The sequence below is a fragment of the Cygnus olor genome, chromosome 26 (assembly GCF_009769625.2).
Source record: "Cygnus olor isolate bCygOlo1 chromosome 26, bCygOlo1.pri.v2, whole genome shotgun sequence".
NCBI classification, from domain to species: domain Eukaryota; kingdom Metazoa; phylum Chordata; class Aves; order Anseriformes; family Anatidae; genus Cygnus; species Cygnus olor.
The window spans coordinates 2,914,283-2,942,073 of record NC_049194.1 but is presented as its reverse complement, the minus strand read 5'-3'; the positions used below and the strand labels follow the sequence as shown (position 1 = coordinate 2,942,073).

General features: G+C 41.0%; 1 protein-coding gene across 9 annotated transcripts in view; it reads left to right on the top strand.

The window, feature by feature from the left end:
* KDM4B (lysine demethylase 4B) overlaps window positions 1-27,791 on the top strand; it is a 90,998-nt gene that overhangs the window by 54,297 nt on the left and 8,910 nt on the right. For 3 of the 9 annotated variants that reach the window (XM_040537482.1, XM_040537478.1, XM_040537483.1), the window contains exons 9-18: window positions 3,582-3,778; window positions 4,267-4,299; window positions 8,377-8,546; window positions 13,762-14,267; window positions 15,503-15,620; window positions 18,883-19,061; window positions 20,236-20,458; window positions 22,362-22,438; window positions 22,611-22,666; window positions 23,152-23,260. In XM_040537482.1, coding sequence (XP_040393416.1) covers window positions 3,582-3,778; window positions 4,267-4,299; window positions 8,377-8,546; window positions 13,762-14,267; window positions 15,503-15,620; window positions 18,883-19,061; window positions 20,236-20,458; window positions 22,362-22,438; window positions 22,611-22,666; window positions 23,152-23,260 — 1,668 coding nt within the window. The remainder of the gene's footprint in view (window positions 1-3,581; window positions 3,779-4,266; window positions 4,300-8,376; window positions 8,547-13,761; window positions 14,268-15,502; window positions 15,621-18,882; window positions 19,062-20,235; window positions 20,459-22,361; window positions 22,439-22,610; window positions 22,667-23,151; window positions 23,261-27,791) is intronic. The other 6 variants (XM_040537484.1, XM_040537479.1, XM_040537486.1 and 3 more) reach the window with 3 other exon arrangements.

Below are 27,791 nucleotides of genomic sequence, written 5' to 3'. Positions count from 1 at the left end.
CTTATATTTCTCACCTGCCAGTTTGATATGACAAGCATATCCCTCATGTTGCCTTTTAGTCATGGTCCGTGCTTTGGGTGACCATATCACTTCTAAATCTTTCACAGGTCTACAACTGGTATGTGTTATGCTGCCAAAAGAAAGGAAGGAAATCTGTAGTAGGAATTTCTAGAATACCTGAATGGGGACTTTGTGGTTCCGTTTTCCCTCACATAAAGAAAACGAGGTTTCTTATCTCTCCTTAGTGGTTGTGTAAGCGTAGTCACGTTCATTTTATATTGTTGCTTCTACACATTTTAATAATACTGGAGTAATAAAGTGTTAGAATTTGAGGGGGGAAAATGGAAAATGAAAGACATGTTCTGCAGAGATTGGGGTAGGGAGAGACAGAGGGGGGTGGTGTAGGCATAATACGTCTTAGAAAACTTGTGTGTTTATGGCCAAATCACATACTTAGAATGTTTGGAATAAATATGACTCTGTGTATATGGAAACGGGCAGTACATGGAGATGGCTGTCATTGACAGGGAAACACAGGCTTGCTCTTTTTGCCCTGTTCTAATACAGCAGAGCAGGTAATTCGTTGCAAAGGAATCTTCTCGCCCCTCTTTCCCTGCAGTCTCCTTCTCTGATCTCCCCCTTCTGCTCCCTCTCCCACCCCTAATACATACGTGCATGTTCCCCTTTGCAGTTGTATTGTGTCTGCTGTGTTAGAAGGATCTTGCTGCTGTGTCTGAGGGAAGGGTATGGAAAAATACCCTGGCCATTCTGGGAACACGAATGTGACAGAACTGCAGCAGCTGAGGAAATATAACTGCATGATCTGGGAGAAGCCCCAGAGGAAAAAGGCTTTGTAAATTATTCATGCTTGCTACTGTGAAAGCAATAAAATTAAATTAAAATTGAAATATAAACATACATCATGTTAGATTTGTGTATGAAGAAAGGAACTTGGCTGCTGCAGGCTGCTGGTGTTGCAGCGTGTTGGAGATTGCAGCCCACGGTGTCATTTCTCTGAATAGCAGCGTGAGGAGCAGCATCCAGCTAGCTCAGTATGTGGCGTCACGATAATCTGTGTATATTTCACGTTGTTGTGAGACTTTCAGGCTGCCGGTGGTTCTGTGGTGTTGGAGACTGCACTTGAGACCTTTAGACCTGTCCGACTCAGGATTTGCTCCGCTTGATTTGAAGGGATTGACGTCTGCGTGCTTGTAGCATCTTGGTGCCAGGTCAGGATGAGGAAGTGGGCTGTTCCTCTTTTAAGCCATTTTTCATATTTGTAAAGGCAGAGGAGGTCAATCTCCATAGCTCTCTGGTGATGTATGCTGTGGGGTGCTCTTCTGCATTCCTCTTTGTAGCAGTACACAGGCGCTTTTAACATTTCTTAAGGAAAAGTGATTGAGAATGTGCTCAACACAAATCCCTTAAGCTTGCATTTGTGGAGGTGCTGGTGAGAAGCTTCTGCCTGGGCAGGAATTTGAAACATGGGCACCAGCTGTGGGCCTGCCATTCTTTGGCCAAATTGCATTTCCAGCCTTTCTTTCCTGCGCTGTTTTTCAATAAATGAATCGAGTTTTCCTGAAAGTGCCTGGCCATAAATACTTCTTCCCACTCAACGTGCTCAGTGATTGCTGCTTTCCAAGTCGTAGCAGGACTGCAGGTAGCCCAAAAGGAGAAACAGGGGCTGGAGGGAAGTGGGATAGCCAAGAACTGCACAGAAAGAATCTTTCTTTTCTCTCTCGATGGCTTCTTGAGAAGCCATAAGGCTTTTAATGGTAGTGAAAAATGAAAGAAGAAAGGAGACAAGTTTAATTTCATGCATTTCTCTGAGGAAAAAGGATAGAATGGTTTTGAAAAGGTACAGAGGGATGGTGAAACAGCTTTAAAAAAAGTCCTGTGAAGTGGCTGAATTACCTCATCCTCAACTTGAAGTTGAAAGGCAATTTAGTGTAGGTGCCCGCCAAGCAATGCTTTGAACCTTAGAGCAGAACTAAGAAGGGGTCCTGCTTTTCACACCTACCAGCAAAGCTGCAGTTGCAGCCCCCAGATGCAAGTGGATTTTGCTGTATTGCTGTGTCCTTCTCAATCCTGTGCCGCCTTTGAGTTAGAAGCTCATAAAGAACAGATGCTCCTTCAGCCTGGTGTCTGCATCCTGGGTGAGAATCTCCTTGGAAGAAAGACAGTCCATTAATTCTGAGCTTCATCAGAGCAAACAGAATCCAAGTAAAAAAACCTGTAACTAGTCTTTGTGTAGATGAATACAATGGCAAGAGTGTCATTCCAGAGGTTAATTTTAATGAACGTATGCTACTTGAAATGAAAGATGCATGTTTTCTTTGGCTTAGGCATATTTGGGTTAAACGCAGAATGTTGTTGGTTTGGCCTTTTTTATTTCTCTACATATGCTTTGATTAGTCTCCTGAAGTGCACAGGTGAAAGTAATTTCTTGCGGCGGGGGCTTTGTGTGTTAATTGCTGGAGGTTAAGGAATATTTTGATATTTTTTGCTGCTTTAGGTCTTCTATCAGGGCTCTGGGGAGTAAAGTTGTGATAATTTCTTAGTTATAAATCACCGATGTTTCTCTTCTGATTTTTAAAAGCCTGCTCAACGTACAGGTAGGTTTTGTTAGTTGCGGCGTTATCAGCTCAGAAAATGGAGAGCAGCCGGGGCTCCTACTGCGGGGTGGCTGGCTGCTCGCTTTCTGTGATGCACATCTGTATTTTTATTCTACTCCATTTTTGTGTGGGTTGAGCTTCCTGAATAATGCTATTGCCAAACCGGTGTCTTGGCTATTACCTGCATCTAGTGGCATCAGTACATTCCTGCTTTTTCTTTTGATTCTTCTCCCACTCCACTATTTTTACCATCTTTTGCTAAGTAACCAGTTAATTTTTGGAAGCTGGACACAGCTGAACAGATCTTGTCCGTCTGTTCAAACCATCTTGCATTGCCAGCAGCAAAACGTTCTTAATTTTTGGTTTTGCAATTTGCTGTCTTGTGAAGGATTTATACGCTACATCTTTGACGTGCAATTATGAAGTTTAACTGCCTTGGTCATTAGGTTAAGCTTTTGTTCCTTTAAGGCTTTTTCAGTTACAAAGTGGTGTTGCTAATCTCTTTTCAGCCTGAGAAACTCCAGAAGAGACTGGCTAAGAGGGGAAATGGAGGTTTGAGCTCAAACTCAGACCTCTGGTCTGTATTGACCGAAGTTATTACTGTCTAATGACTGTAAGACAGTAGATGAGTAATATATACACTGTATAGCATTTATAAGAAAGTTCTAACTTGGTTGGTGGGCTTAGAGAAGAAAACATTGGGGAACAGAGCCTTCAACTACCTTGGAGCGTATGGCAGCTTGTGCTGTCTCTGTTATTGCCCAGGGCAGGTGGAGGCGATGCTTTTCATCAAGTTGAAATACCCACGGATGCGTCAGTGCACTTCCTTGCGTAACCCACTGTTGGCCTTACAGACAAAGCCTGCAGAGGGCCAGTTTGCCTCTGGAGGAAGGCAAGCTCAGCTGATGAGAAGAGAGAAAGTTCCTCTGATCTGACATGGTGTTGGTGTCTGGAAATCTCTTGCAGTGTACTTGCCGCAAAGACATGGTGAAGATTTCCATGGATGTCTTTGTGAGGGTTCTGCAACCAGAACGTTACGATTTATGGAAACAAGGAAAAGATATTGCTGTCCTGGACCATATGAAACCCACGGCTCTGACTAGCCCAGAACTAGATGCCTGGAATGAGACGAAGGCAGAATTGAAGGCCAAATTGCTTCGCAGGTAAAACAAACAAAAAAATGACCACGCAGATAACAGAAACGGACAAAAAAAAATTGTCTAAGCATTGTGTTTGATTTTAATTGCTAAGCTTTTAAACTCGGTAATTCTCAGTTTGGGATAGTTCAAACTCTCTCACTCTCTCATTTGCTCTTCTAATTTTTCACGGGTAATATGCTCCCTCATTGTTCTGTTTCTTCTAAACACTATAGAAGCACAAGTTTTTTGAAAGTAGGACACTGTCTGCCCTCTCACATCCCATCTTTTATCCTAGAAGACAAAAAATCTATAGTAAACATTTATAGCTTCGCTTATCAGAAGGCAGGAGGAAAAAATTGTCAATTGCAAAAGGGATTTTATGCATGCCTTTTTGTGCTTCCTTTGATCTCTGTATTAATTTTCTGCAAGTTCATCATGTTTTTTGTGTTACAGCATGCTTGAATTGAAAATTTGGCATGCTAACCTTTTACTGTTGGAATCTTGCTTTATAGGATAGGAGATGAGGAAGAGGACAACAAACAGCGGTATGTGACTTCCCTCATCAACTTCAATGACTTTGTTCTTTCTCCTGTCAAGTTTCTTAAAACAGTAACTCCTAAAGTGTTTTCCTGGTTCAATTAGTTTTTCATGCCTGCTTCCTTGAAAGGGCACAGAAAATCTTTGGACATCAAGGTTTCTCAGACTTCATCTTGTATTTGTGCAGTTTTCTGAGATCTCCTCTTGTGTCCTGTTAGAGAACCTCAGCTGCCTGTTCTGGTTTTCCATTCTTGAGTGCTCAGCTAATGACCTGAACAAACCCAGGCCAGAGATGTGATATTTGTCCGATGGTTAAGGGGATGTGGGCAAAGCTAACTGGTCACCAAAGCAGATAGTCAATAAAAAGCTGCTGGTGCCTTGGCAGGTGGGATTGGACTAGTGTGTTTCAGAAGTGGGCTGCCACTGGAAGAACTTACCTTCCTTGGCATTCTTGCATGAAGAGTGAGACTCTATGTAGCAAGAAATCGAATGATCGTAAGGCTTTAATGTACTCAGATAGATGTAAAGTGTCTGCTCTTCCATATGCTCCCTTACACTTTTTTTTCCCCTTTTTTTAAACATCATTCTCATTCCTAGCCTGCCTGTTACCCAAAATGCTTCCTCTGTAGCGCACACAGCTTATTTTTTTCTGATCTCATCTACCATTCATTGCATTTCAGATGCGAGTGTTGTCAATTTCTGGAAATTGTACTGCTTCATCTAAAAGTAAGGTTCCGCTTGTAATTTCTGTTCAAACATCACTTCCTTGAAATCCAGAAATAAAATTTTAATTAGTCTTTAGGTTTCTGAGGCCATCTTTGGTAGGATCTATGAGTGACTTCGAGTTTTAAAATTACAGATCTAGTAATTTGATGATGTTGGATGCATTCAGGTATATCAAAGAAAAGGATATACAATAAGAGTGTCTCTCCTTCCCTGGCATTGGTCTTTGTTGTCCTCCAGGAGTTTTTGGTCACCTAGTTTTGCTTTGTAGTGGTAGTCCTGTGCCTTACCTTTTCTACATGAAATGATTAGGCCCTTAGTTTAAAATGCTGAACCGGGAAAGGTGTGTTGTCTACTAAAGGCATGCTCTTAAAGATATAAGCGGGCCGTTTTGACAGATGACAGACCTCTGCAATGTTGCTTCGCTCCAGAGGTTATTTTCCTAAAACGTTTTCGGTTCTTCTTTCTGTAGTGAGCTTCAGGAAAAACAGGGTGGTCTGAGAGTCAGCAGGTGTGATTTCTGCTCTTGGGGCTATGACCGTCTGAACTCCAATGGGTCCCTGCATCCTATTCTTCCATGTCTGGAAATTGGGAGCCTCTTTATGGGAATACTTTCTATGGATATTCAGGGTAACTTGGGTATATTTAACGTTTGCATGTGTAACACCAAGGATATTTCCCCTGTTTGAACCTATTGCTTAGCAGAGGAGCCTCTCTTTTAACCCGAGCTATCGTAAAACATCCAGCTACTTTTTTTCTTATCTGTTCATTGTTTCCTACATTTTTTCAGTATTATACTGGAGCAGGTTTCAAGCAGTTCAGTACTGCTTATCAGTAGTCTCTCTTATGCTTATGTCTTAGAAAGACACAATTTTACTTGAAGACTGATTTTTCTCAGCAGGATGGACTTTACTGGAAGAATGGGATTCACCTCTGCACAGACCTCTTCGCAGTTGTATCTACTTAATTTTAAGTCACTTTGTGGTCTGTACTTCAAAGAGTACAAAGCTGCTTTTTTGCCATCTCTCTTGGAGACTGTAGCTTTTAAACTCTGCAAAGAGAGATGTTATTTCTTCTCTAAGGTCATTCATACTTAGTTACCTTGAAAAAAACTACTTTGTTTACTTTATGGCTTCAGCAAGAGACTGTTTTAGTCTAGTCCACAAAAAGCCCATTTCTGGTCTGCGAATTATGTCAGGTACAGAACATCTGCACTTCTGGAAACGTACAGCCTTCAGCTCTCGTAGTTCTGGAAGCCCAGTTTCTTTAAACGGACGTGTTCTTTCTTCCTCTGTTAGTTTTTCCACAACTTCAGAGTCAAAAGAGCGCTGTAAAAAGATCTTTTTTTATCTCCCGTGAGTATAAAGTTGTGTGACTTAATTTTTGCCTGGCACTTCTACACAATGGCAGTAAAACATACACTTTTCTTAAAATAGCTTGATTCTACTCCACTGCTTTCCTTACCAACTATGGAAAGTTTCAGCTGTAACAGAAAAGTCTTACAGGTTTGTCTTCTCCCACCTGGATTTCCCCCCACACGAAGAAGGCGGTGTGTACATCGAATATTGGTGAAAAGTTGATCCTTCTGGGTTCAGCTGTGTGTTCCTGCTAATGAGTGTCTTGCAGGTGCGAAGTTAACATCTATACTTGGAGTGCTACCATATGGTTGGAGTCTAGCAATTACAAATTCCTGTGCATATGGATCAACTTTCCTTTCTATTAATCATTCATCTCAGGTTAATTTTTTTCCCTTCTTTTGTTGGTTGCCTGATTAAGGGCTCTTAACTTTGTAGTACTCCAAATCTAATTAGCAACTGAGTTTCTGGGGATGTGAAGCTGAATTTCAGCTTTTCTAGAGTTTGGGGCTGATGGAAGGGAATGCAGTATCAGCGGGGTTTGGTTTCTTACATGATGGTAGATGCAAGGGCCTGGAACAGGGAGGCCATATGGAAGATCCTGTTTTCAAAAAAATAAAAAATCTCTACATGCTAAAAAAACAGTGTAAAAAATGCAGGTTTCTGAATTAGTCTCTTCTGAAAAACAGAGCTCAGTAGGCTTGCACCCCACACTGAAGGGAGCTATTTGGCAGATCCTTTAAGGAGAAGTCTGGACTGGGTCTGGCTGGGATGGAGTTAACTTTCTTCCTAGCAGCCCGAACAGGGCCATGTTTTGGACATGTGGCTAAAACAATGCTGATAGCACCACTGTTTTGGTTTCTGCTGAGCAGTGCCTGTGCAGCGTCAAGGCTTTTCCCACTCTGCCCCTGGCCGGTGAGCAGGCTGGGAGAGGCAGAGGCCAGGACAGCTGGCCCAAACTGGCCAAAGGGGTAATATTCCATGGCATGCAGTTTTATGCTCAGCAGTAAAAACTGGGGTGGAGGAAGAAGAAGAGTGGGTGGGTATAGTTGCCAGTGACTGTCTGGGCATTGGCCTGGAAGTAGGAGGTGGTAAGTGATTTCCTTTGCCTTTTTTTTTCCCCCTCTCTCTCAATTTCCTCTTTCCTTCACCTATTAAATTGTCTGTGTCTGGACCTAAAAGTTTTCTCACTTTTGTTCTTCATATTTTCTCCTCCTGCCCTGCAGGGGAGTGAGTGAGTGGCAGCGTGGGTGCTTGGCTTCTGGTATGGGTCCCAACCAAAAGGCATTATCCTGGCATCTGACTTTGCGTTTGCCTTCACATTGTGGCTGCTGTATCTTTTCGTCGTAGTGACGTTGATTCTGAAGAGAGGACACCATTACTATTAGCTTGTTAGTATTAGTCTGAGCACATTAACGTGCACTTTTTTTTAGTTAGGCTTCTTCGTAGGCCTTGGACCCTGTGAATTATACTACTGAAATCATAGACTGCCTGTTGCTTATGCTATAAGCATTCATTATTTGGTGTTTTGAGAAAGTGGCAGTGCTGGGGTAGTGTTTGAGAGGTGGAAGATGATGCTTGCAGACTTCCAGCAGTTTTCCAAAAGGAAGCACTGAGAGAATGAAAAGAAATGATGGAATGGAAAGAGAGGATGAAAGAAAGATTTATAACACCTTTTCATCTGTTTTTTGAAATACAAGCAAAATAGATTTAAAATACAATTAAAATGATTTTAACTGTATCTCATGAGCTTATATTAGGGTGGCAAAAGCTCTTTAAGAAACCAGAACAATTAATGGCTGCTGTGAATGGATCTTAAATGTTGTTTTATGCAAGGTTCATCTGTTTCCTTTCAGATATCTGTTTTGTCCTGCAGCTATTGTTAGCTACCTTGTGTTTTCTCTCCAAAGAAGATCCTTTTGTTTTGTATGCAGCTTTTTAAGTTGGTGATTGTTTTATATATTGAAGGCTGTTCTTTTATGTCAAATCACACTTCTGTACTTCTAGGTCTCACAGAAAAAGAAGTCAGCCCAGAAGACATAAAACAGAGGATCAGAAGTCTCTTGGGGATGTCATGGCTATTGAAACTGCCTTGGAAGATGTGAAAGTAAAAGAGGAACTGAAAAGGGGGCCAGATCTAGAGGAAGAAGAGAGAAGCAAAGCGATTGAGGGAGAAGGTGAGAGCCCTGCTCACTGATGGCACATCACCTCAGCAAAGAGCTGGGGCAAGCTATCTCTCTGAAACACATTTGTAAATAACTTGTCTGCTCTTGTTTATTTCTGTTGAAATACCAGTGAAGGTTTTCCCAGAATTAAATCTATGCTCAGTGAAATACACCATCATTTACAACAGCGATTGATTTTTTCTTCTGTTTAAGGATTCAGTCCAAATAGGTTTCTTGGCAGAGCTTGAAAGTTCTGCCAAAACTATTAGAGGTTTGTAAAAATATATTTTAGGGGATGAATATTTTTAAATATTTCATAAAGAAACAAATAAATATGTTTTGCGTCCTACTCTGAAAAGAAAAGATTTGTGCACTCCTTTGTGCAATTAATCTTTTCTCCTTTCTCTCCTTTCCTCCCCATTTCTTAACAGACTGTGAATAAAGTTAGCCTTAGGTTGTGTGGGATCCACAGCTGCTGCCTGATACAAGTTGCAGGTTTGGTTTTCTTCAAGTGGAGCTGTAGGAGGGAAAGTTTTCGGCTTTCTTTGCACGGCTGAAGCTAATAGCTGTCCATGAGAACTCCCAGTCCTTTTTGATTTCTTGTGCATAAAAGCACAGGTTTCAAACTGTTGAGGAGAAGGCAAATAGGAATAGAAGCTGATATGACAACTGCTTTCCACAAATCCATGGCTCAATTTATGTGCAACCTTGGATAAGGTTGCAGTTAACCTTTCCCTGCTCTTTGGCACATCTATAGAGTGCACGTAATATTTTATTAATATTATCATCCTCCTGTAGCAAACAGTGTCTGTAAAATTCTTTGAAGCTGTTGGTTGGAATACTCCATGACTTAAAGCAAAATAGGACTGAAGGCCTATTGCAAAAACTGAGGATATCTTGCTTTGTGTGTAACATGTTCCTCATGTGTATGTTTAGTCCAAAAGCCTGACGTGAGCCATCTTGCTGGAGGCTCTTTTTGTGATATTTTTTTTCTTGGCTGTGTACGAAGGGTTGCAGTTCTTGCTGGGAGTAAGCTTTTTTTTTTTTTTTTTTTTTCATAACGCACAAGGATAAGTGGTTGATATTTCTCATTTGGAAGCATTCTCAAGCATTTCATAAACACTAGTGAATTCATTTTCATGCATTATGTATCCATTATTTGTTTTGCATATGGAGATAACTGATGCTGTAAACTACTTCTTGACCCTTGATGATGATCTTAAAGGAAATTTGTGGAAGCTCTGGCTAGAGAATTGGTCTTTTGGTTCCGTGGTCTCTTAGCTAGGCAGTGTGCTTTCGTTTTTCACGGGAGATAAGGAGCTAGAAAATCATTGTCATGCAGAGCAGGAGTAGTGCAGTGTGAATTGTTAATTTCTGTTGCCCTAGCTTGAGAGTGGCAGCAGGGTGTTAAATTGTATGCCTTTAGCTCTTACACAAGTTTAATAGTTAATACTTGTAATAAATAGCCTGAAAATGCTGATATCCCTTGAGAGACAAGATAAGTGACAAGGACAGATCTGAGATCCTTAGAATAGCAGAGAAACAATAAAAACTTTGTTCTAGCCGAGTAGGTTCTAAATTATACGCTTAGGCTACATGTTAAGAGCTCTTTAACTGTTAGCACAGGAGGGACAAACTCATTTTCAGGACTGTTGCAGAAGGTGTCACTGTAACTAGACTGTTGACACTGCAATTTCTGAGAGGTCTAGTGCTGGGTGTGGCTATTAGATACAAATATATAGCAAATATGCAAATTTATTTCTCTACTTTCTTGCTTTGTACTGTCTCTGTTACCTCTCACAAGTGTCTCACCGTTTCACACTGAAAAGAGCATCTTTTTGAATGGCCCTGCTATGGCAATTTAGCTTTTTCCTCTCCTTAACTTCCTTTTTTTCTTTTGCTCTGACTTTGATTTTATTTCCTACTTATACCCGAAATAATGAACTCGAGTAGGAAGAAGAATGAGATTTCAAAGTAATCGTTGGTAGTTTCAAAGTAGGTCTCAACGCTTCATGTTGGTTATTTGGACTAGCTGAATATTAATAAATGGAGGTTTTCAGGGTTTCTCACCCAGATACCTTAAAGTGTTTTCTTTTTGTCTTTATGACTCAGCGTTATATTCATAATTTATTACGCTGCTATTAATGAATTTAGAATTCTTAGCAGGTTGTCAGGGGACTTGAAATTAAAAAAGAGAGCCTTTGAGCTCTGCTCATCCCTGGGTGTGCTAAGCAGCATAAATACATCCTGTGAGTCAGCAGGTGTTATCTGCTGTGCTGTGTGTAGTGAGAGTCCCGCAGAGCTGGGCTACAAACCCATACATCTCACAGGAGAATTTTTTTTTTTATTAATGTGAAAAGCAGCAACGAGAAGCCAAGGTGCAAAATCGTTGTGTGTAGTTTTCTAGCATATTTCATTAAATGGCATTCTCACACATACTCTGAGGGTTGCGACTGTAAACTAGGTACGTAATGACATGAAGTAATGCTGTGATCAAGGTGCCAGTAAACCAGAAATGAAAACTTTTCTGCTGTTATCTGCACATAATAGCAAGCCATTGCATACATAGCTGATCTTTTAGATGATCATTTGCTTTGTGAGGATTTTACTTGGGGCAAGATCCCAAGGTTGGGTTCTGCAAGGTGGCTTAAGCTTCCAACGTGAAGTCATTGAGAGGTGAGGCTGTTTAGTGTGATGGAAGGATTATCACCAAACAGTGTCATAACATGGGACTCTCTCCTGTTTCTGGACTTTTCTAGAATCACATAGAGAAAAAAGAACCTTTTTACAAATTGCTAGGAGTTGCTTTGTCCATCTACATACATACTTACAGAATGTGCTCAATGAATTTCTGGTAACAACTGAACAGACACAATTCCTAGAAGCATGTACAAGGCGTTTTCCTACCACTTTCTTTCACTGCTTTCTGCTCTTGTATCAGTCGTGTTAGCACCGGTGATGTATCAGATGTAAGTGCTAGGTGTGCAGGAACTGCTTCAGGGTAATATTCTGTTTCTAGAAGTAAGGAATGTTGTTGAAAGGGAACATGAACTCAGTGTTTAGGAGGAACTTCGGAACAGTGGAATAGTCTTTGGGATTACTTCATCTGCAGCAGTCTCCCACGTGGATTGAAGAAAAGCCCTTGAGTGCAACTACGCACAAACACAGACAACATCTTGAAGGATGGAGTGCTGCATTAGAGGGAGGTACTGGAAAAATTCCCCTGCTTTCTCCCATGTTCAGCTCCATCTTACCTCTGTGCTTGTGCATCTGCTAGATTAATGTGTCTTTTTTACAGTTGCTTTTTGAGCTGTTGACAGTACAAATAATTTAACTAAAGTTATGGCTTAGTTATTCATGCTGTAGTCCATCTCTAATTGCCTTTGCCGGATGCTAGGGGATATTGTTCTAACAGATGAAGTCCATTCTCTTGATAGCAGCTTTTGATAATCTCATTGCTCGACGGTATGGTGTAAGCTCTGGTGTAAGTGGTTTCATTTCCCCATCAACACCCCTTCCCCTCAGAGGTATTGGATACCTGTGACTTCGGTGAACTCAGTATAGTATTTCAAACTACCTTCAGACAAGCGAGTTTTACCATCATCGTGCTTCTGTTTTCCACGTTTACAAGCTCTGCTACCTGTGCCTTTCTCCTTCTGTGGAAGACCAGCTGATAGGGATTCCTCTGCTAGCCTACTGCATTGATTTGTCTGTAAAGATCCTTTCACTTTCTAGAAGTATTCATGATAAGCCAGATCAGGCCTTTGAATTTTACTTCACTTTCTCTTGTCTTCTGATTTTTATAGATTCACTTGCAAACTAGTTTGTTCATCTTAATGGAGGAACTTTTAAACAAAGTTCTGCATGGCAGCTGCTGTCCAATTACCCATGTAGAAGTCAATAAAGCTGGTGAATGGCATTTGTTTTGTTGTTGGGTAGAGAGTTTGCTGATCGTATAGGGAGTAAATATGATCTGGTTTTGTGCAACTGGGGAAAAATCCAATTTGACTTTCATTCAATATGTTTGTTTCTCTAAGGAAATTCAATATTCCTTTCTCTGTGATGGAACAAACCAGTTTATCTGAGAGACTGCCTACACGAATACAAGAATACTATTTGGGATGGACTTGTTGCCTTTTTTTTTTTTAATAAATAATGTAAATAAAGTCATCAGACCAGACTTGTGGGAAATGTCCAGCTTCAGGTATCCACTAGAAGGTTTCAGCAGGGATTTTGGCACTTCGTCTTACTGTGGGATTATTCACCTTCTATTTTCAAACCCTTCCTCCTGCAAATGCTGTGTTACTGTGTGATGGCTTACCTGATTTTCTGTTTACTAGGCTTGGCTGGCAGTCTTTGGAGGAGTCTGAATAGGGTGGGATCGGTAAAGCTTCGTTTTTAGGGTGAATAGGTTTTCTCTGTCTTTTGTTGTCATCAGCCCTCACCCTATTAGTGGGGAAATGGCCTTTTGCAGTGAAGTCATCTCGTCGTAGCATCTGCAGGTAAAAAACAATCTCTTATGAAACGAATCAAGCACAGGCATCTGTCTGTGGAGCATCTATTATTTACTTTCCTTTCAGTGAACTGATAACTTTATTCATGAAGTGGGGGAAGAGTTGGGCAAAGGGAACATACATCATTTTAAATGGATTACGGCAAGCTCTGAGTGCGTCTCCACTCCTGACCTAGAGACACTCACACAAGGGCTAGTAGGAATTTTAACTACCGCTGTAAAATTAGACTGTGTGGATCCTTGAAAAGAGTTGTATTGCAGAGATAGGTGGGGAAGACTTTGCTGGGTCATTTCTGCCCCTGTGGTAAAATGGTTGAGACATCTGTGTGTTCCAAAAGTGGTTTTGTTGTCACAGCTATGTGAGAGCCTCGTAGCAGCATGCAGATAACATGAGGGACGGTAAGCAGGTAGAAACAAGGACAAATGGAGCAAGTATTAGGAAAGGATATCTCAGTCACCAGGACTGGCACGGCGTCTGTAATGGATGTAGCTCAATGTTGTATTTGGTTCATGCTTTAAAGGCATTGTTTTTAAAGGCCTTACAGTAGAAATCTTCAGTAACAATGATTCAGGTGTTTTTGTTCAATTCTTCTCGAATGAACACCGACACAGGTTGCCCAGAGAGGTTGTGGAGTCTTTTGGTGAAAGGGGGAAAAATCAAATACCCGACAGTCTTGACATGTGAAGCTGAATGTTGCCCATTTCTTGAAACAGGTGATGGCAAAGTAAAGGCCCGTCCTCCGAAAGTAAAAGGTGAGAGGAAGAAGAAGCACCTTTTCCATCAACACCAGCACCATCTGCAAGCACCGCAGCCTCAGCAGCAGCAGCCACCCCTGCCACCGGCACCGCAGCAGCAGCTGGCAGAGGAAGAGGCACCAGCAGCACGGCCACCAGTACCCACAGCAGTACCCACGTCGTCCGCAGCAGAAAAGAGCTTGCCCCCGGCTCCCCTGAACATTATCCATCCCTCGGAGACGCCGGTAGAGGAAGATGACTTTAAGCCTCGGCCTATCATTCCCATGCTTTATGTGGTTCCACGGACCAAAAAGGTGGTGTTTGACAAGGAGCGCATGTCCTGCCAGCAGGCGTTTGAGCAGTTTGCGACACAAAAAAGTCCAGGTTGGCGGGAACAGACGGTCCCTTTGGAAATCCCTGTGAAGGAGGAGGAGAATGCGGAAGCAGGAAATACAGAGATTGCTACAGAGGTTAGTGATTTACAGGTATGCATGGCCGAGGAGGCGACTGTAACATTTGCTGGTTTTGAGCAACACGCTGAGTACAGGAGTCCTAAATTATGCCCGAGCCTCTAGTGCAATAGTGCCATGTTGGTGGGCCATAGATTGCTTTGACAGGAAGAGATTATTTTCTCATGCTTCAGTCTGTAGTAAGTCGTTGCATTGATGCTAGCTGATTAATAATACTCGTTATTGTTTGCAAAAGATAAAATAGGGAATCCCTTTTCCTGCTACTAATAAATACAGAAATTACTGGAACGATCAACCTAAAACGCAAGGCAGGGAAGACCCTGCAAGTAAATGGCTTCTGCAGAACAGCTACTCCAAGAAAACGATGAAAACTAAGTAGTCACCAGGGGAACTTGGATTGCACCAGCATTTCGATAATTCTTCTGCCTTGTTTCTGACTTCTACAGCTGATAGCATGTGCTTTATGCTTCCAGGTATTGACCTGCTGTAGTGTTGCCTTCGGATCTTTTCTGTAATGAGAACCTAGAGTTGGAAAAGTTGGCAGACATAACTTTTTCATGGACAATACAGTTCATGACATATAATCTATTGCAGGCATCTTTTTTCCCTTGGTGAGTGCTTTCTTGAGGACCGTTTTCAAAAGAGGAAGGAGGAAAATGTTCAGAAATTATTTATCTAGTACTAGATATCTAGAAATTAGATACATAGTACTATGTAGATATTAGATATCTAGTACTAAGTAGCTTACCTGTAACGTGTTCAGTGCCTTTCACCAAAAAGGACTATGAGCCACTGTGATTGGTATATATGCAGTATTTACAGTGTTGGATCGTGCACAAAGCAGTAGGTACAGCAGACTATAAATACATTTGTCATAAAATGCACTGTAATGCTCTGGTAAAATGATTCTGGTCCTATATGCCCTGTACATAATTTTCATACTAGATTTTCTAGCTGTTTGTGTGGTAGACCCAGACTTCTCAATGGAACTGGCAAATTTGAAGCTGCTCTGGCTTTAAGAAAACATTGCAGTTTACCCGTACCTGACATCTTAGGAGGCAGAATTGGCTTTATTTACTACAGTAATTGGCTTGGTAGGCTTTATTGATTCAGCCAAAAGGCAATGAAAAGTTGGCTGTGTAAATTCAGCAATTCTTTATGACAAGTATTCTACTTCTGTTGTCCTGTAGTCTCCTTTGCTTGCCAATACATTTTGGGGTTCCTATCTAGCTCGTTCTGGTTTGTTACAGACCGCTGCTTTTTCAAAAATGAAGATGGAGATAAAGAAAAGTCGTCGTCATCCACTAGGCAAACCACCCACCCGCTCCCCATTGTCAGTTGTTAAACAGGAGACCTCGAGTGACGAGGGTGAGTACTGCACTAGCATGAAGACTGCTTGTGTGTCCTGTCTAACGTGGAAAAATTGCTGAAGCCGATTAACAAAATTGGATGGCTTGAGAGTTTTTGTGTTATACTTGGAAAATGCACTTTATACTTAGAAAATGGTAGAAAATGCAGCATGTTCCCATTTTGATAACCTGGCTAGAAGCAAAATACATCTGTAGGTGTCCCTTCTCACCTCCCACCCTTTTTTCTATCAAGAAAAATATTTTGCTGGTTGCAGAATGACACAGCATTTTGAGCAAAGGGAAATAAGAGTTCATAGTAAGTAACAAAGTTAAAGCTTCTTCTTAGCTAATTCATTAATATGAGATCACTTCAGAGGGAGGTGGATATAAGATCTGCTGTTACATGTATAGGGATGGTAAATTCTAACTTTTTTTGATTGTTTTTTTTTTTGATTCATGTCAATGTTGGGGTCGAACTTTTCATAACAGATCCAGAAGTGAGAATTAGGAAGTCTCTCAGTGCTTGACTGTACACTGATTTTTCTTTTCTCACATTCCAGTCACTGTAAATTCCGTAGTATCTGGGCAAAAAGGGGGGAAAAAATAAAAAGGGCTCTTACTTCTCACTTGTGTTGTAGTGTGGTATAATTTACCACTTCTGGGTCTTGCCTACATTATAAATATGCAGAATATAGAAACTCCATAGTAAGATTTTTCACATTGGGGCAGGTACTTGAAGGTGTAGGTGCCAGTCTCAGCTTTCAAGCAACATAAAGCTTTACATTCAGAAGGATACAGGACAGAGAACGCATTGATTTTAAAGAAATGTGTGGCAGTAGGGTATGCTGTACGTACGTACCTCTATCTCCTTGCTAGGGGTGATGCATTTGATATCCTGCATATGTGTAACGTGGAGTGAAGTGTAGAAAAGCAGTTGATGCTAGTTAGTTATCTTGTTTTGGTGTACCTTGCAACAAACTCTGTGCTGAAGGATCCTCATTAGACAGATTCCTTTCACTGTTTTGACTTGTTGGATGGTGTATGGGGACTTGGCTGGCTGACTCAGGAGCCGCTTCTGTGAGAGCTGGCATTTCTTGGGGACTGATTTACAGCAGTGCTGGGCAAAATCTGATCAAACAAATTCTTCTCTTCCCCGCAAGGGAATAGAAGCAGCTCTCTGCACTCTGTGCTTTTTCAGGGCTAATGTATAAGGATGATCTGGAGGCTGCAGTGAGGAAAAGTGAGCATATAAATTAAGGGAACGCAATATTCTACACTAACATTCAATTGAGACAAACTGCAAGCCTTTTCTCCCTGTGTGTAAGTTGCTTTGGAGACACAGGAGCCATCCTGAACGCTGTGGCTCACCTGGAATCCATCCTGGGATGAATGAAGGCAGTGATCACATACAAGAGTCATTTCCTTTTTTCTCTTCCTGTGTCAATATGGATTGTGATGCTGGTTTCCAATCAGCTTTCATCGATTTCACTGGTATCACAAATCCTTCCCTGTCTCCTGATACGCTTTGATTAAAAGTTGGAGAAACATATAGTTTGGTTTTGGCTCAGGTCTCAAAAATTCATGAAAGGTGCGTAATTTCTTTAAGAGGTGACTGTTGAGCTGTGCTTTGAAAATCTATCTCGGTAGTATCAATCTGCATCCCCAGGGTCACTGATCTTTTTAATTTCGGCTGTACCCTACACGAGATGTGGACTGGTAAGTGTGTTTAGCTGAAGTGACCACTGTTAAAACACGTCCTTGTAAATCCGTTCTGTTAGAGGGCCAGCTGCGTGCTGATGCTGCCTGAACTGGCAGTCAGCGCGTGGCGCAAGCATTATCTTCCACTAGGAAGGGACGTCTCGCTCAGCCACTGGCAAGGCTTTCCTTTTTGTTTCCCTTTCCACCAGAACGCTATGCGGTATTGTGGAAAAGGCTGGGCTATTAGCAGTTCTTGTTAGCCCGTGGATACCAATTTTAGTCCAACATAAAAATGCAGTAAGAAAGCCAAGACATTTTAGAAAGGAATCGTCCTTTTAGAGTTACAAAGACAATCAGTGTTCATAATCTCAAAAAAGGATTGATCAAACAACCAAATTTCCCATGTTGTCTGACAAATACTTTTCAGATTAGTTGGAAGGAGCATTCGAAATCTCAGATGTAAACTTAGCTCTAAGTGTTTTCCTGAAAGTTCCTCCTATCTTTTTCAGCAGCATAAGAATTTGAAAATATAGAAGGGGAGGTAGGAATGGAGAAGAGGCTTAGATTTTTTGAGAGGAGAGCATTAACTGCAGATTTCCAGTAATTAGCAGTGAACGATGTTGTTTCGTGTGCTGGGCTCTGGGGATGATGCTCCACTAAGATGTTTTTGAATTCCCCTGACCAAAGCTGTTCTTTTGGGTGCTTTGCAGATTGGTGATGCAGTGAGCAGTTTATGCTTAGACTTGCATGGCAAATTTCTGTAACACTTGTAGTGACTCAAAACTCCTTAATAATGACTGATAAGAAACTTGGACCCCCAGACTGGCACGAATAGATTCTGCGGTGGTTTAACCATAAAATACCAAGGGCCTTTTAAAGGTTTTGTAAAAACAAAGAATTAGCAAGCTAATTAGCACAAGCAGTACCTATCAGAGCTCCGCAGAAGAAAAGGTGGTGATGAATGTGAATTGAAGGCTTAGTGGTGTGCACTTGATGGAAGTTGCTGTGAAGCAGCTGCAGAAAAGTAAAAGGAAAACTTGAACCGTGTGCATCTCCTGGGCAGCATTTGTGTTTGCAGAAACGGGTACAGGATGCGCTTTGTGAAGGTTGAAATGGCCTTGGCTGCTGACAGCTGGGAGAAGGGGGTTAGCCTCACCAAGCCGGCACGTACTGCATGCACGTCTGTTAGAGAGCACAGCTCCCAGCTGGAGAAAGGAAAGGGGGGTTTCCTTGCCCTTGCATCATGTTTTTTGAACTTGGCCTCATTAAAAGGATGTTGTAGGTTTCTAGGGCTAGAAAAGTGGAGAGCTAGGAAGACAATAAATACAGATTCTCTTTATTCTTCTTCCTCATGGACGATTTCATCAGGTCATTGATGTCTGTACCTTGTCTATCCTACCATAAAGTGGAGATTATATCCAGTTAAAGAAGTATTTCGGACACATGTGAAGCACCATGGATGGGTTGACTGTTCTTAATTATTCAACTGGTGTTGTTGAAACATAAGCTGTTTAACCCTGCCTTATCACTACATTTTGCCTGTCCTAAAGCCTGTCCATCGGTTGGGGATTTTTTTCTTCTAGAAATGTTTCCATTTTCTGGGGAGGAAGATATGAGCGACCCAGAGGCTTTGAAATCTTTACTCTCCCTTCAGTGGAAGAATAAAGCACATAATTTCCCAGCTGAAAGAAAATTCAATGCAGCTGCTGCACTGAGTGAGCCATACTGTGCTGTCTGTACCCTCTTCTACCCATATAACCAGGTAATTTCCAAATCTTCTCAGATCGATGCGTCAGTGCTTGGTGCTAAATGGTAGCTACTGTGCAAGTTACGATGCAGACCTTTGTAATAAAATGGGAAGGAAGTCTCATACAAATTTGTGTCAGAGAAGTGCGTTTGAATTTGGCAGAGGCAGTGGGTTAAGCCTTTTTTTATCTGTCCTGGCTTCTCTGGCTTTGTCAGCTTTAATTATTTAAATCACACATACATGGGTTTGCACTGCAAACACTCTTTCATGCAGCGAAACAGTGCCATGTTGGTCTGTGATCACTCTTGTTTAGATCTGTGCCTGGACTTTTGAATATAAGCAAACAAGTAGCAAAATGGGAATTTACTCAATAAGCGTATACATCATTCCTTAGAAACTACTAATATGCTTTGGGTTATGTTATGAGCAGAAAGGCAAAATTTATCAGGTGAATTATTTATTTGTCCAGTTGTGTACTGATTCATTTTTGCATGCTTGTAGAGCCAAATCTGGCTATATGTATCCGACAGGAATACATGCAGTGTATTCATATGTATGTGTTGGAAGCGTTTTCTGAGAAAAGCAGAACCCACCTCATTCTCCAATTATAAATGTCTTAATTTATTATACAGACCAAAAATAAAACGTGTATTCAGGATTGCTGATTGGTTGTATAATGGTTGTGAGGAAAACTGGCTATAGCTGGGCTGTTTTAATCCTTTGTTTTTAACTCGGCTCTGCTACCAGAAACCTTGAAATGTTCTTCTGGAGAAATTCTTGCAGAAAGAATAGGGAAGGATGCCAAAAGGATGGGAGTGTCATGGGGAGGAGGAGGAGGTCTTGCTTTTATTAATATATTTTTCCCCCCTTGCTGTTTTTAGCTGCAATTTAGGAATTGAGATTTTACAGAAATAAAATAGGGAAAGCTTCTCATTATTCTAATATTTTCTTCAGCTTTCAAAATAAATTATGAATCTCAGTACAGGCCTAAGGAAGGGAGAGGAGCAAAAGCGTGGGGGCGGAGGTGTGCATGAGAAGTTACAGCTTAAAGTTCCTTATTTGTGCTGCATGGTGTGAGGTGTTGGATGACAGGAGGGGAAGGCATTTTTGCAGGGTAAATGCTTTGACTTTAAGGTTAAAGCTGTGACCAGGGAAGAGGAGATTCTTACAATGCAATTTTCTCTCTAAGTCTTTACAGGTGGATAAAGAAGCTGCCCCAGTCTCTGCAGGGGAGACCACCTCCTTCGTCCACCTTTCTAAGTGCGGACAAAAGACCAAGCCTCTGATCCCAGAGATGTGCTTTACCTCAAGTGGAGAAAACACAGAGCCCCTTCCTTCAAATTCATATATTGGAGAAGATGGAACCAGTCCTTTGATATCCTGTGCCAAATGCTGCCTGCAGGTTCATGCTAGTGAGTATTTCCTTCTTCACCAAAGTGTTTTGGATATTCAGAAACTCTCAAGTTTCTTTTATGTTGCCTTTGAATACCTCCTAGGCATGCTTGCTATTCCTGTCACTCCTGCTCCTTCCTTTTCTGGTACTAGTATGTGTGTATATCTGAGTCCATCTTGGCAGTAACTGTTCTTAAAATATACACAAATGCACTTTTTACTATTTGTTTTGTTGGCTGATTCTTCTATGCCTCACATAAAAGATCCTTCATTTTGTCATCTTTTATTTTTTGCAATAAAGCAGAAATCACAAGCTGATTGCACTCTTTTTGCTTGTTCCTATATCGGCCTTGGGTAAGGTAGGGTTGGTTAGGTTGTCTTGTTCTTGTGTACATCAGAGATTATGGAGTAGTTGCTGAGATATATTTTTATTAGTGCCTGTGTTGCTATTTGTAGGATTGGCACTTGATTAACAAAAAGGAACATATGTCTGTTTGTTTCCCTGGTAGTTATGTCTAAAAGAAGATCTGATTAATCCTTGTAGAGTGTACCTTCATTGTAGATTGTATGACATCTAGTTAACATTTGCACTTGTACCAGGAGATGTGACAAATTACTGCTCAGCTGTTTGATCTTGACAGATGGGAAGTCTTATTTGACTTGCATCAGCTGGAATTACTTTTGTTGTTCCAATTTTATAGTCCACATGTCACCATGCAGCTCAGCTTGACTGTCTCTTGTGGAGAACTAAAGTACAACTCTTCTTTCCATACTGTGTCTGTGATTATGGTCACTTCTGGCTAATACGAGCATATGATAGAGTGTGAGGATAAAGACTCTTTTCTTTCTTCACAAACTGTGGTATCTCTAGCAGTCAGAGCAGTGATGTTGTGTCTTGTACACCCATCCATATGTCTTCAATACACTAGTCTATCAAAGTAGTTTTAGTGGCCAAAGTCTGATTGAGGGAGAGAGTGATGTGGGCACAGTGATGTTAATCTGCAGCCTCAGACAGGGTGTAGAGAAATTCAGATTTTTGATTTAGCTGTGCCTTACCCTTGTGAATGGGATTTACCTTCTGCATTCTATTCTGATGTGGTCTCAAGTGTCTTCTTGTTTCCTTGTCGCTGTTTGTACAGCAAAACTGTGATATCCCTTTGACTTTGCTGCAGAGAATCCATCTGCTTTATTACAGGATTGCAGGGCTCAGTTGTATTTTGGTTTATCTGGCAGCATGCTGTAAAACCAGTTGGCAATCCACTTGTTCCTGAGAAGTGCCCTCACCCAGCTGTGATAGGTTACGACAACAGCAAGGACAAACAGAGAAGAAAGCTTTTGCAAAGGTTTCTTGGTTTTTAGGGTGTTGACAAAATCCATAAAAAGAGCATATTTTTCATGTTCCTTTAGGGTTGTTGTTAAAGGAGAATTGGGGGTTCAGTCAGTCTTAACTATTTCTCCCTCAGATCCCATAGTAGAGCTGCCTGTAGACTTGAAGCAAGAAATCAGTGCTTAAATTCCAGCCTATTCTACCCCATTTCGAGCTCCAGAAGTACTTGACTTAAAGGCGTCCGTTTCTCTTTCAGCTTAGTTTCCAGATTAGTTTAAGATTCACCACCCCTGCCCATTTTCTAGGATTGGGTTGAATCTGCTTCCTTGGTTTGCCATGTGATGAAAAGAGACTTCAGATACAGGAGACAGCTGTGAATCTATATTATTGACTTTTTTTTGACAAAATGTTTGTGTGGTTAAGTGGATGATTTTTATAAATCGAGTTATTGTGGCAATCGCAGTGCTTTATGAATAACTTCTTTTAAGTTTAATTCAGTAATTTGAGACTGTCCTATCCCTCGTGAATTGAACAGTCGATAACTCAGTACTAAAGAAATATTAGCATAACTCTGGGTATAATTTTATTTCTTTCAGGCTGTTATGGAATACGTCCAGATTTGGTGAATGAAAGCTGGTCTTGCTCACGGTGCTCAGCCAACGCATGGGCAGCGGTAAGCATCTACTCTTCTGGCGATGAAAGAAAACTTACTGTGTGGGTTGATTACATACCTCCACAGAGATGGGTGGTGGGAGGATACGGTTTGCATTGCAGATGTAGTCAGCTTTTTGTGAAAGGTCTGGCAGACCTTTTCAGTCCTCTCTGAAGTGGTTTTGTCACTACAGGAATGCTGCCTGTGTAATCTCAGGGGAGGAGCTCTTCAGATGACCACTGATGGGCGGTAAGTAATGTTTTTAAATATTTTTGTCCTTCTATATTGCATCTCATCTTCTAGTTTAGTGAGTTTGGTCTCAATGCCCATTGTAACAACTAGTTTTGGCATTCTGAAGGTAACTGCTATTCACTAAATTGGTAGTTATTCAAGCTCACCCTAACATCTTACACTCTGGACCATGTTGAAAACATCAGGGCTTTGTGGCTCTGAGCATTCTTAAATTTGGTTCATTCTCAGTGAAAAGTCTTTTCAGAAAATGTTTAGTGTCATGCGAGATCAAGTGCATAAGAAGGTCGAGCCCTTTTTTTCCAGAGACCTTTACCTTGTGCAACTGTGATTAACGAATCGGTTGGTAACATTGCTAGGGCTGCCAACCACCATAAACATGCCTTAGTACTGTAGGTGATGGAGTCAGAGAAATGTTAACTGCCCTCTTGAGTGTTTAATTCAAATAACAGTATACTCTGTTTTCTCCCAACCTTTTTTTCCAGGTGGATCCATATAATCTGTGCTATTGCTGTCCCTGAGGCCCGTTTTCTCAATGTAATAGAGCGTCATCCTGTGGATATCAGTGCTATTCCAGAGCAGAGATGGAAACTGGTAGGTTTCTTTTGATTTTGATGTTCTCACTCTTATTTCCCACAAATGCCAAGGAAGCTGTATTGTTTGCATGTCTCCTTGAGGTGCTCTCTCAGTGCCTTGACGCACAAAAAAGTTGTGATTACCTGATCTGCCTTTACTCTCTAGGAGTGTGCTCTTACCCTAGGCAGAGCCTGGGGTATTTGCGCACCCCGTGTTTGGGGCTAACCTACCTGAAACTTTCAGTTACTGAAAGTACCACATGGCAGGAGTGTGATGGGAGATAGTAACTGGAAAGAAGCTGACACGCTGACCTGTTCATCTCTAATTTGAATTGACTTTCCTTAAAGTATTTCTCTTTGTCCATCAAGAAATTTATTGTAGAAATTAATACATCTTTGTGACTGTGACTGCAAGGCGAGGCTCTGCAAAGACCTTAATAAAAGTCCAGCTACAACTTGTTACTTAGCTGCAAATAACCTCATCTGAGGGATTAGTAATGGATGATTCATTAGCTCAGAGCAATTAATCTTCATGTTAGTTAATGCTCCATCGCTATAGTGCGTTATTGCAAAATAAATTGTGCTTTTGCTGCTTTTTTTGTGCAGAAATCAGTTGGATGACAGTTGGGAGTGTGGTATGGGGGAAGGTGAAGTTAGCAGTGATGTATTGGTTAGGACTGATGTATTTGTTAACTGTGCAGCTATTTAGTGCAGGCAGCCCAGCCAGGGCTGGGTGAGAGATTAGGAAGAATCTCTGTCTGCTTCCAGAGTTATTTCTCTGTTGTGCAAATGGGTTTTGTACACAAATGTGAATGTAAAAAGCATTCATTATTCAGGTGGAGTGATGGAGCGGTGTGATGTGAGAGTGATAAATCTTACAGCACTGGGTCTTTATGGATCATCTGACATTTCCAGCATGCATCCTCTTCATTACCAGCACTTGTAACGATGAACTGAAAATCCTTTTACACAAGACTTACTTGTATTGCTTAATGGACCCTCACAAGGAAACATTATGACTTAATTCTTTAACTCTTCTGTGGCTACCTTACAGTTGTATAAAGCCAGGGCAGTATTAATGTACTGGCTAAGCTGAACTAAAACTTTGTTGCTTCAATCTGTTCTGCAACATTGGCTATTCCATCCAAAGCCTCTACACAGGCCTACTACATACATGTCTTTCTGTTCCTGAATTAAAGCTTCATGGTTTTGTTGATCTCTTAAGCGTTGTATTCCCTTTACACCTCATGTTTTCTTCATATCTGAGGGAAGGTAGAGCATTTTTATGAGAAGCACTTCAACTCACAGAGTCTAGTAGGCTTCCAGGCTAATTAATGATTATAAAAATCATTCAGCTCTGTTGGTCATATTTAGGAGTGCCTTTACAGTATGTATGCATGCACCATCAATGTCTGTTGAAAACAGTTTCTTGGTGTTGCCACCGCATATAACGTGATTTTGAGTGTCATTTGGTGCAGGAAAGAAAGCAAATAAACTGTCTGGAGCTAAAATGTGAAAAGCAGTGGTGCTTCTACAGGCAGCATTGGGGTAGTGTGTGAAGGAGCACAGAGGAAATTTAAATTGGGTAGGCTCGTGTGGGGAAACATGTTCATGAGCCATGGGGGAGAGTTTTCTTAGTAGTAAGGATTTTGCAGATAATTCGTGGAGCACATGAGGGAGTCAGTGGAGGATACTGAGGGGGGGATGTAATTTTTTTTTGGTGAGTTTGTGTTTTTTTCTTTTGTTGCTTTTTTTTTGTGGGGGGAGAGATGTGCAGCTTTATTTAGGAAGACAAATTGAAGGGGACTAAAAGGTTGTGGATCTGATGATTTGACATTGATGGAGATGATGCAGTGTTAGATATAATTTGAGAGGCGGCCTTTTATGCTGAAAAAGATGTAAAAGGATAGTAGAAATTATGCGAAGGTTGTGAGTTGTTGAAGTGAATAGATTAGAGCTATCTGAATAGAAGATATCTAGAGTTAGAAAAGAATAGAGTTATCTGTGATTTTTTTTATATTTTTATTTTTTAAAGTTACTGTGGGAGGGCTGATGCATCAAAAAATTTCAGTGACTTGTTTAAAGAGTATCTTCTGTTCTTCAAGCCCACACCAGGCCTCCCTTTTTCATCCCAGACTTCTCAGTTCGTTTGTGGGTATTGCATCATTCAAAGAATGGAGCTTGCATGCTTCCTGATTAATGGTGTATTATGGGCCTGTGTGCGTAAATTATTTATGACGTGGAAATTTGGAATAATTAGCTGTCATTCCTCAGTGGAGTAAATGAATTGCAGTGTTCATCAAACAGGAGACAGCCCATTTCTTACTCTCAGCTATGACCCAACTCTCCGGTGTGCATTTATTCTGAAGATTTTTCTCCTGTGCTTTAGACCTTCTCACATCTCCTCTCCCCCAGGAAATGTCTTCAATCTTGCACGTGCTGCTTCACTGTAGTACCTAGCACTGGGGCTTCTGTTCATCACATCTCCTACATTTCCAGATCTTCAACGTTTTCACTCCTTTCACCGTCTTCTACATTTCAGTCTTACTGTAGCTCTCGTTTTTCTTTATCCTGTGGTCATATTTGCTCTCAATATTCCACTTCTGTAGCTCTTTTGCCTGCCATAAGGAATCTGTCTACCGTCGGGGTGTCATTAGATGCATGCTAATCCTTCTGGCTTGGAAGAAACCTGTTTGCATCAATAAAGGCAGATTCCTGATACTTCAGGGTTAATACTCCCGTGAGAGGCAGTATTGAGCACACTGTATATCAGCAGTTGTCCCTGCTGGCGAGAGAATTAGATATTGACAGTTTAATAATGAGATCTCATTGCTATTGACTTGCTTTCAGTGCCGTGTTCCTGCTGTGCACTTTGCTGTGGTGCTTATCTGGCTTTTGAACGTGGTTTACAGTGCGATAAAGGCATAGCTTATTAAATATGAGAAAACACATTCTGGCAACACTAAGGCCCTGACTTTGAATTTCCTGGCTTTTGTTACTTTCAGTAAAAAGGCCAAATTAATCTTTGGTGTAAACGTACTGACTTAATTCACAGGAAGTGAATTTGACTTATTTCATATACATGGGGGACAGGTCCCAGTCGGGGAGTGGTTAGGTTGCAGAGAAAGAAGGAAGAAGGTATCTCCCTTTCTTTTGTACGTTTTGCTTTGAAGGAAAAGAGAAATAGTCTTTGGAGAAGGAGTGGTCTTTTATTTGCCTTGGCAATGGGTTGTAGCTCAGTGGGGCTCTTAGCTAGGCCTCATGGACTATGATAACACAAATATAACATTGAAAATTGGCAATTCTTATTTGGTGTGCGTGGTATTGTTTATATGCAGTATTACTCTTAATATTTTTGAGGATACACTTTTCAGTTAGCCCAGATCTAGGAGCAGAGTGAATTTGTACTTCTGGGGGTTGCTTAGGCTTACTCTGTGACCTCAGGAAGCTTTCGTTGCATTGCTAATTCCATGGGATGTAGTAATTCACACGGACCTTACAATTTAGGTCGTGAGTTCTGTTATGTTGCATACTTGGAGCGCTGCTTTAATGGAAGTGAGGTAAAAGAGACACCGTGGAGATTTAAAGAGGGAAAGAAAGGCCCTGTTTAATATCAGACACTGCAGAGAGAAAGACTGTTATGCGTAATATCAGAGTATGTTTATAGGACATTTATATTTAGGTGGGCGGATGGGTTGGGAGGGAGGCCGTCAATCAAACTTGGGGGGCAGTGGCTGGAGCAAGCCAGAGTAATGTGCTTTGGAGACAGTCATGTGGAAATGGGCACTAAAAATTATTGCTTTCCTCTGTTCCTCCTTGTATATGGAAATTATTTCTCTGTAATAAATAAATTACGTGGCTGTATAGTTGGATTCACAGGCATATAATATCTCTCAGGATTTTATTTATACGAGCTGTTTTAAGTAGTGCAATTCATTCTAACAAGTAAAATGCATGTTCATCTCATGTGTAATATTAAATTTTCCTTGATTTGCCTTGTCTAAGAAGCCTCGGCTAAGGTAAAGAAGCGTTCATCGATCAGTGACAGATCCTCTAGACTTAAGATGTTAAAAGCCTAAGAATGGTGTTTCCAAATAGTTGCCTGGAAATATTTCCAAGCATCCAATTTAAATTTCTTTAGATTGGGATTACCAAAATCTAATCTCATGTATTTCTGAGAGGCTTTAAACAAGACTTTGGTGCTGTTAAGGAGGAAATTTATCTTGTTTCCCACCGACACCTAATGCTTGCTTCCAATCTTTTTTACGTTTCTTTTTAAAGCAGTCACGTCTTAAGTCGCTTACCTGTCCCCTCTAAATGCTGTCTAATTAGATAGGTCTTATAAGCAGATCTGCTTTGCAGAAAATGATTTAAAAATGCCGAAAGGTTACATACTTTTTTTTTTTCCCTTTGTAATTCTGATGTTTGGTACAATGTTTTAATTTCTTCTGAGTTTTATCTCCAGTAATCTGACATGGATCGTAATAAAACACTTACAGTTGGTATGTTTGTATGTAAAAAAACAAACGGCAACAAAAAACCCCACCATT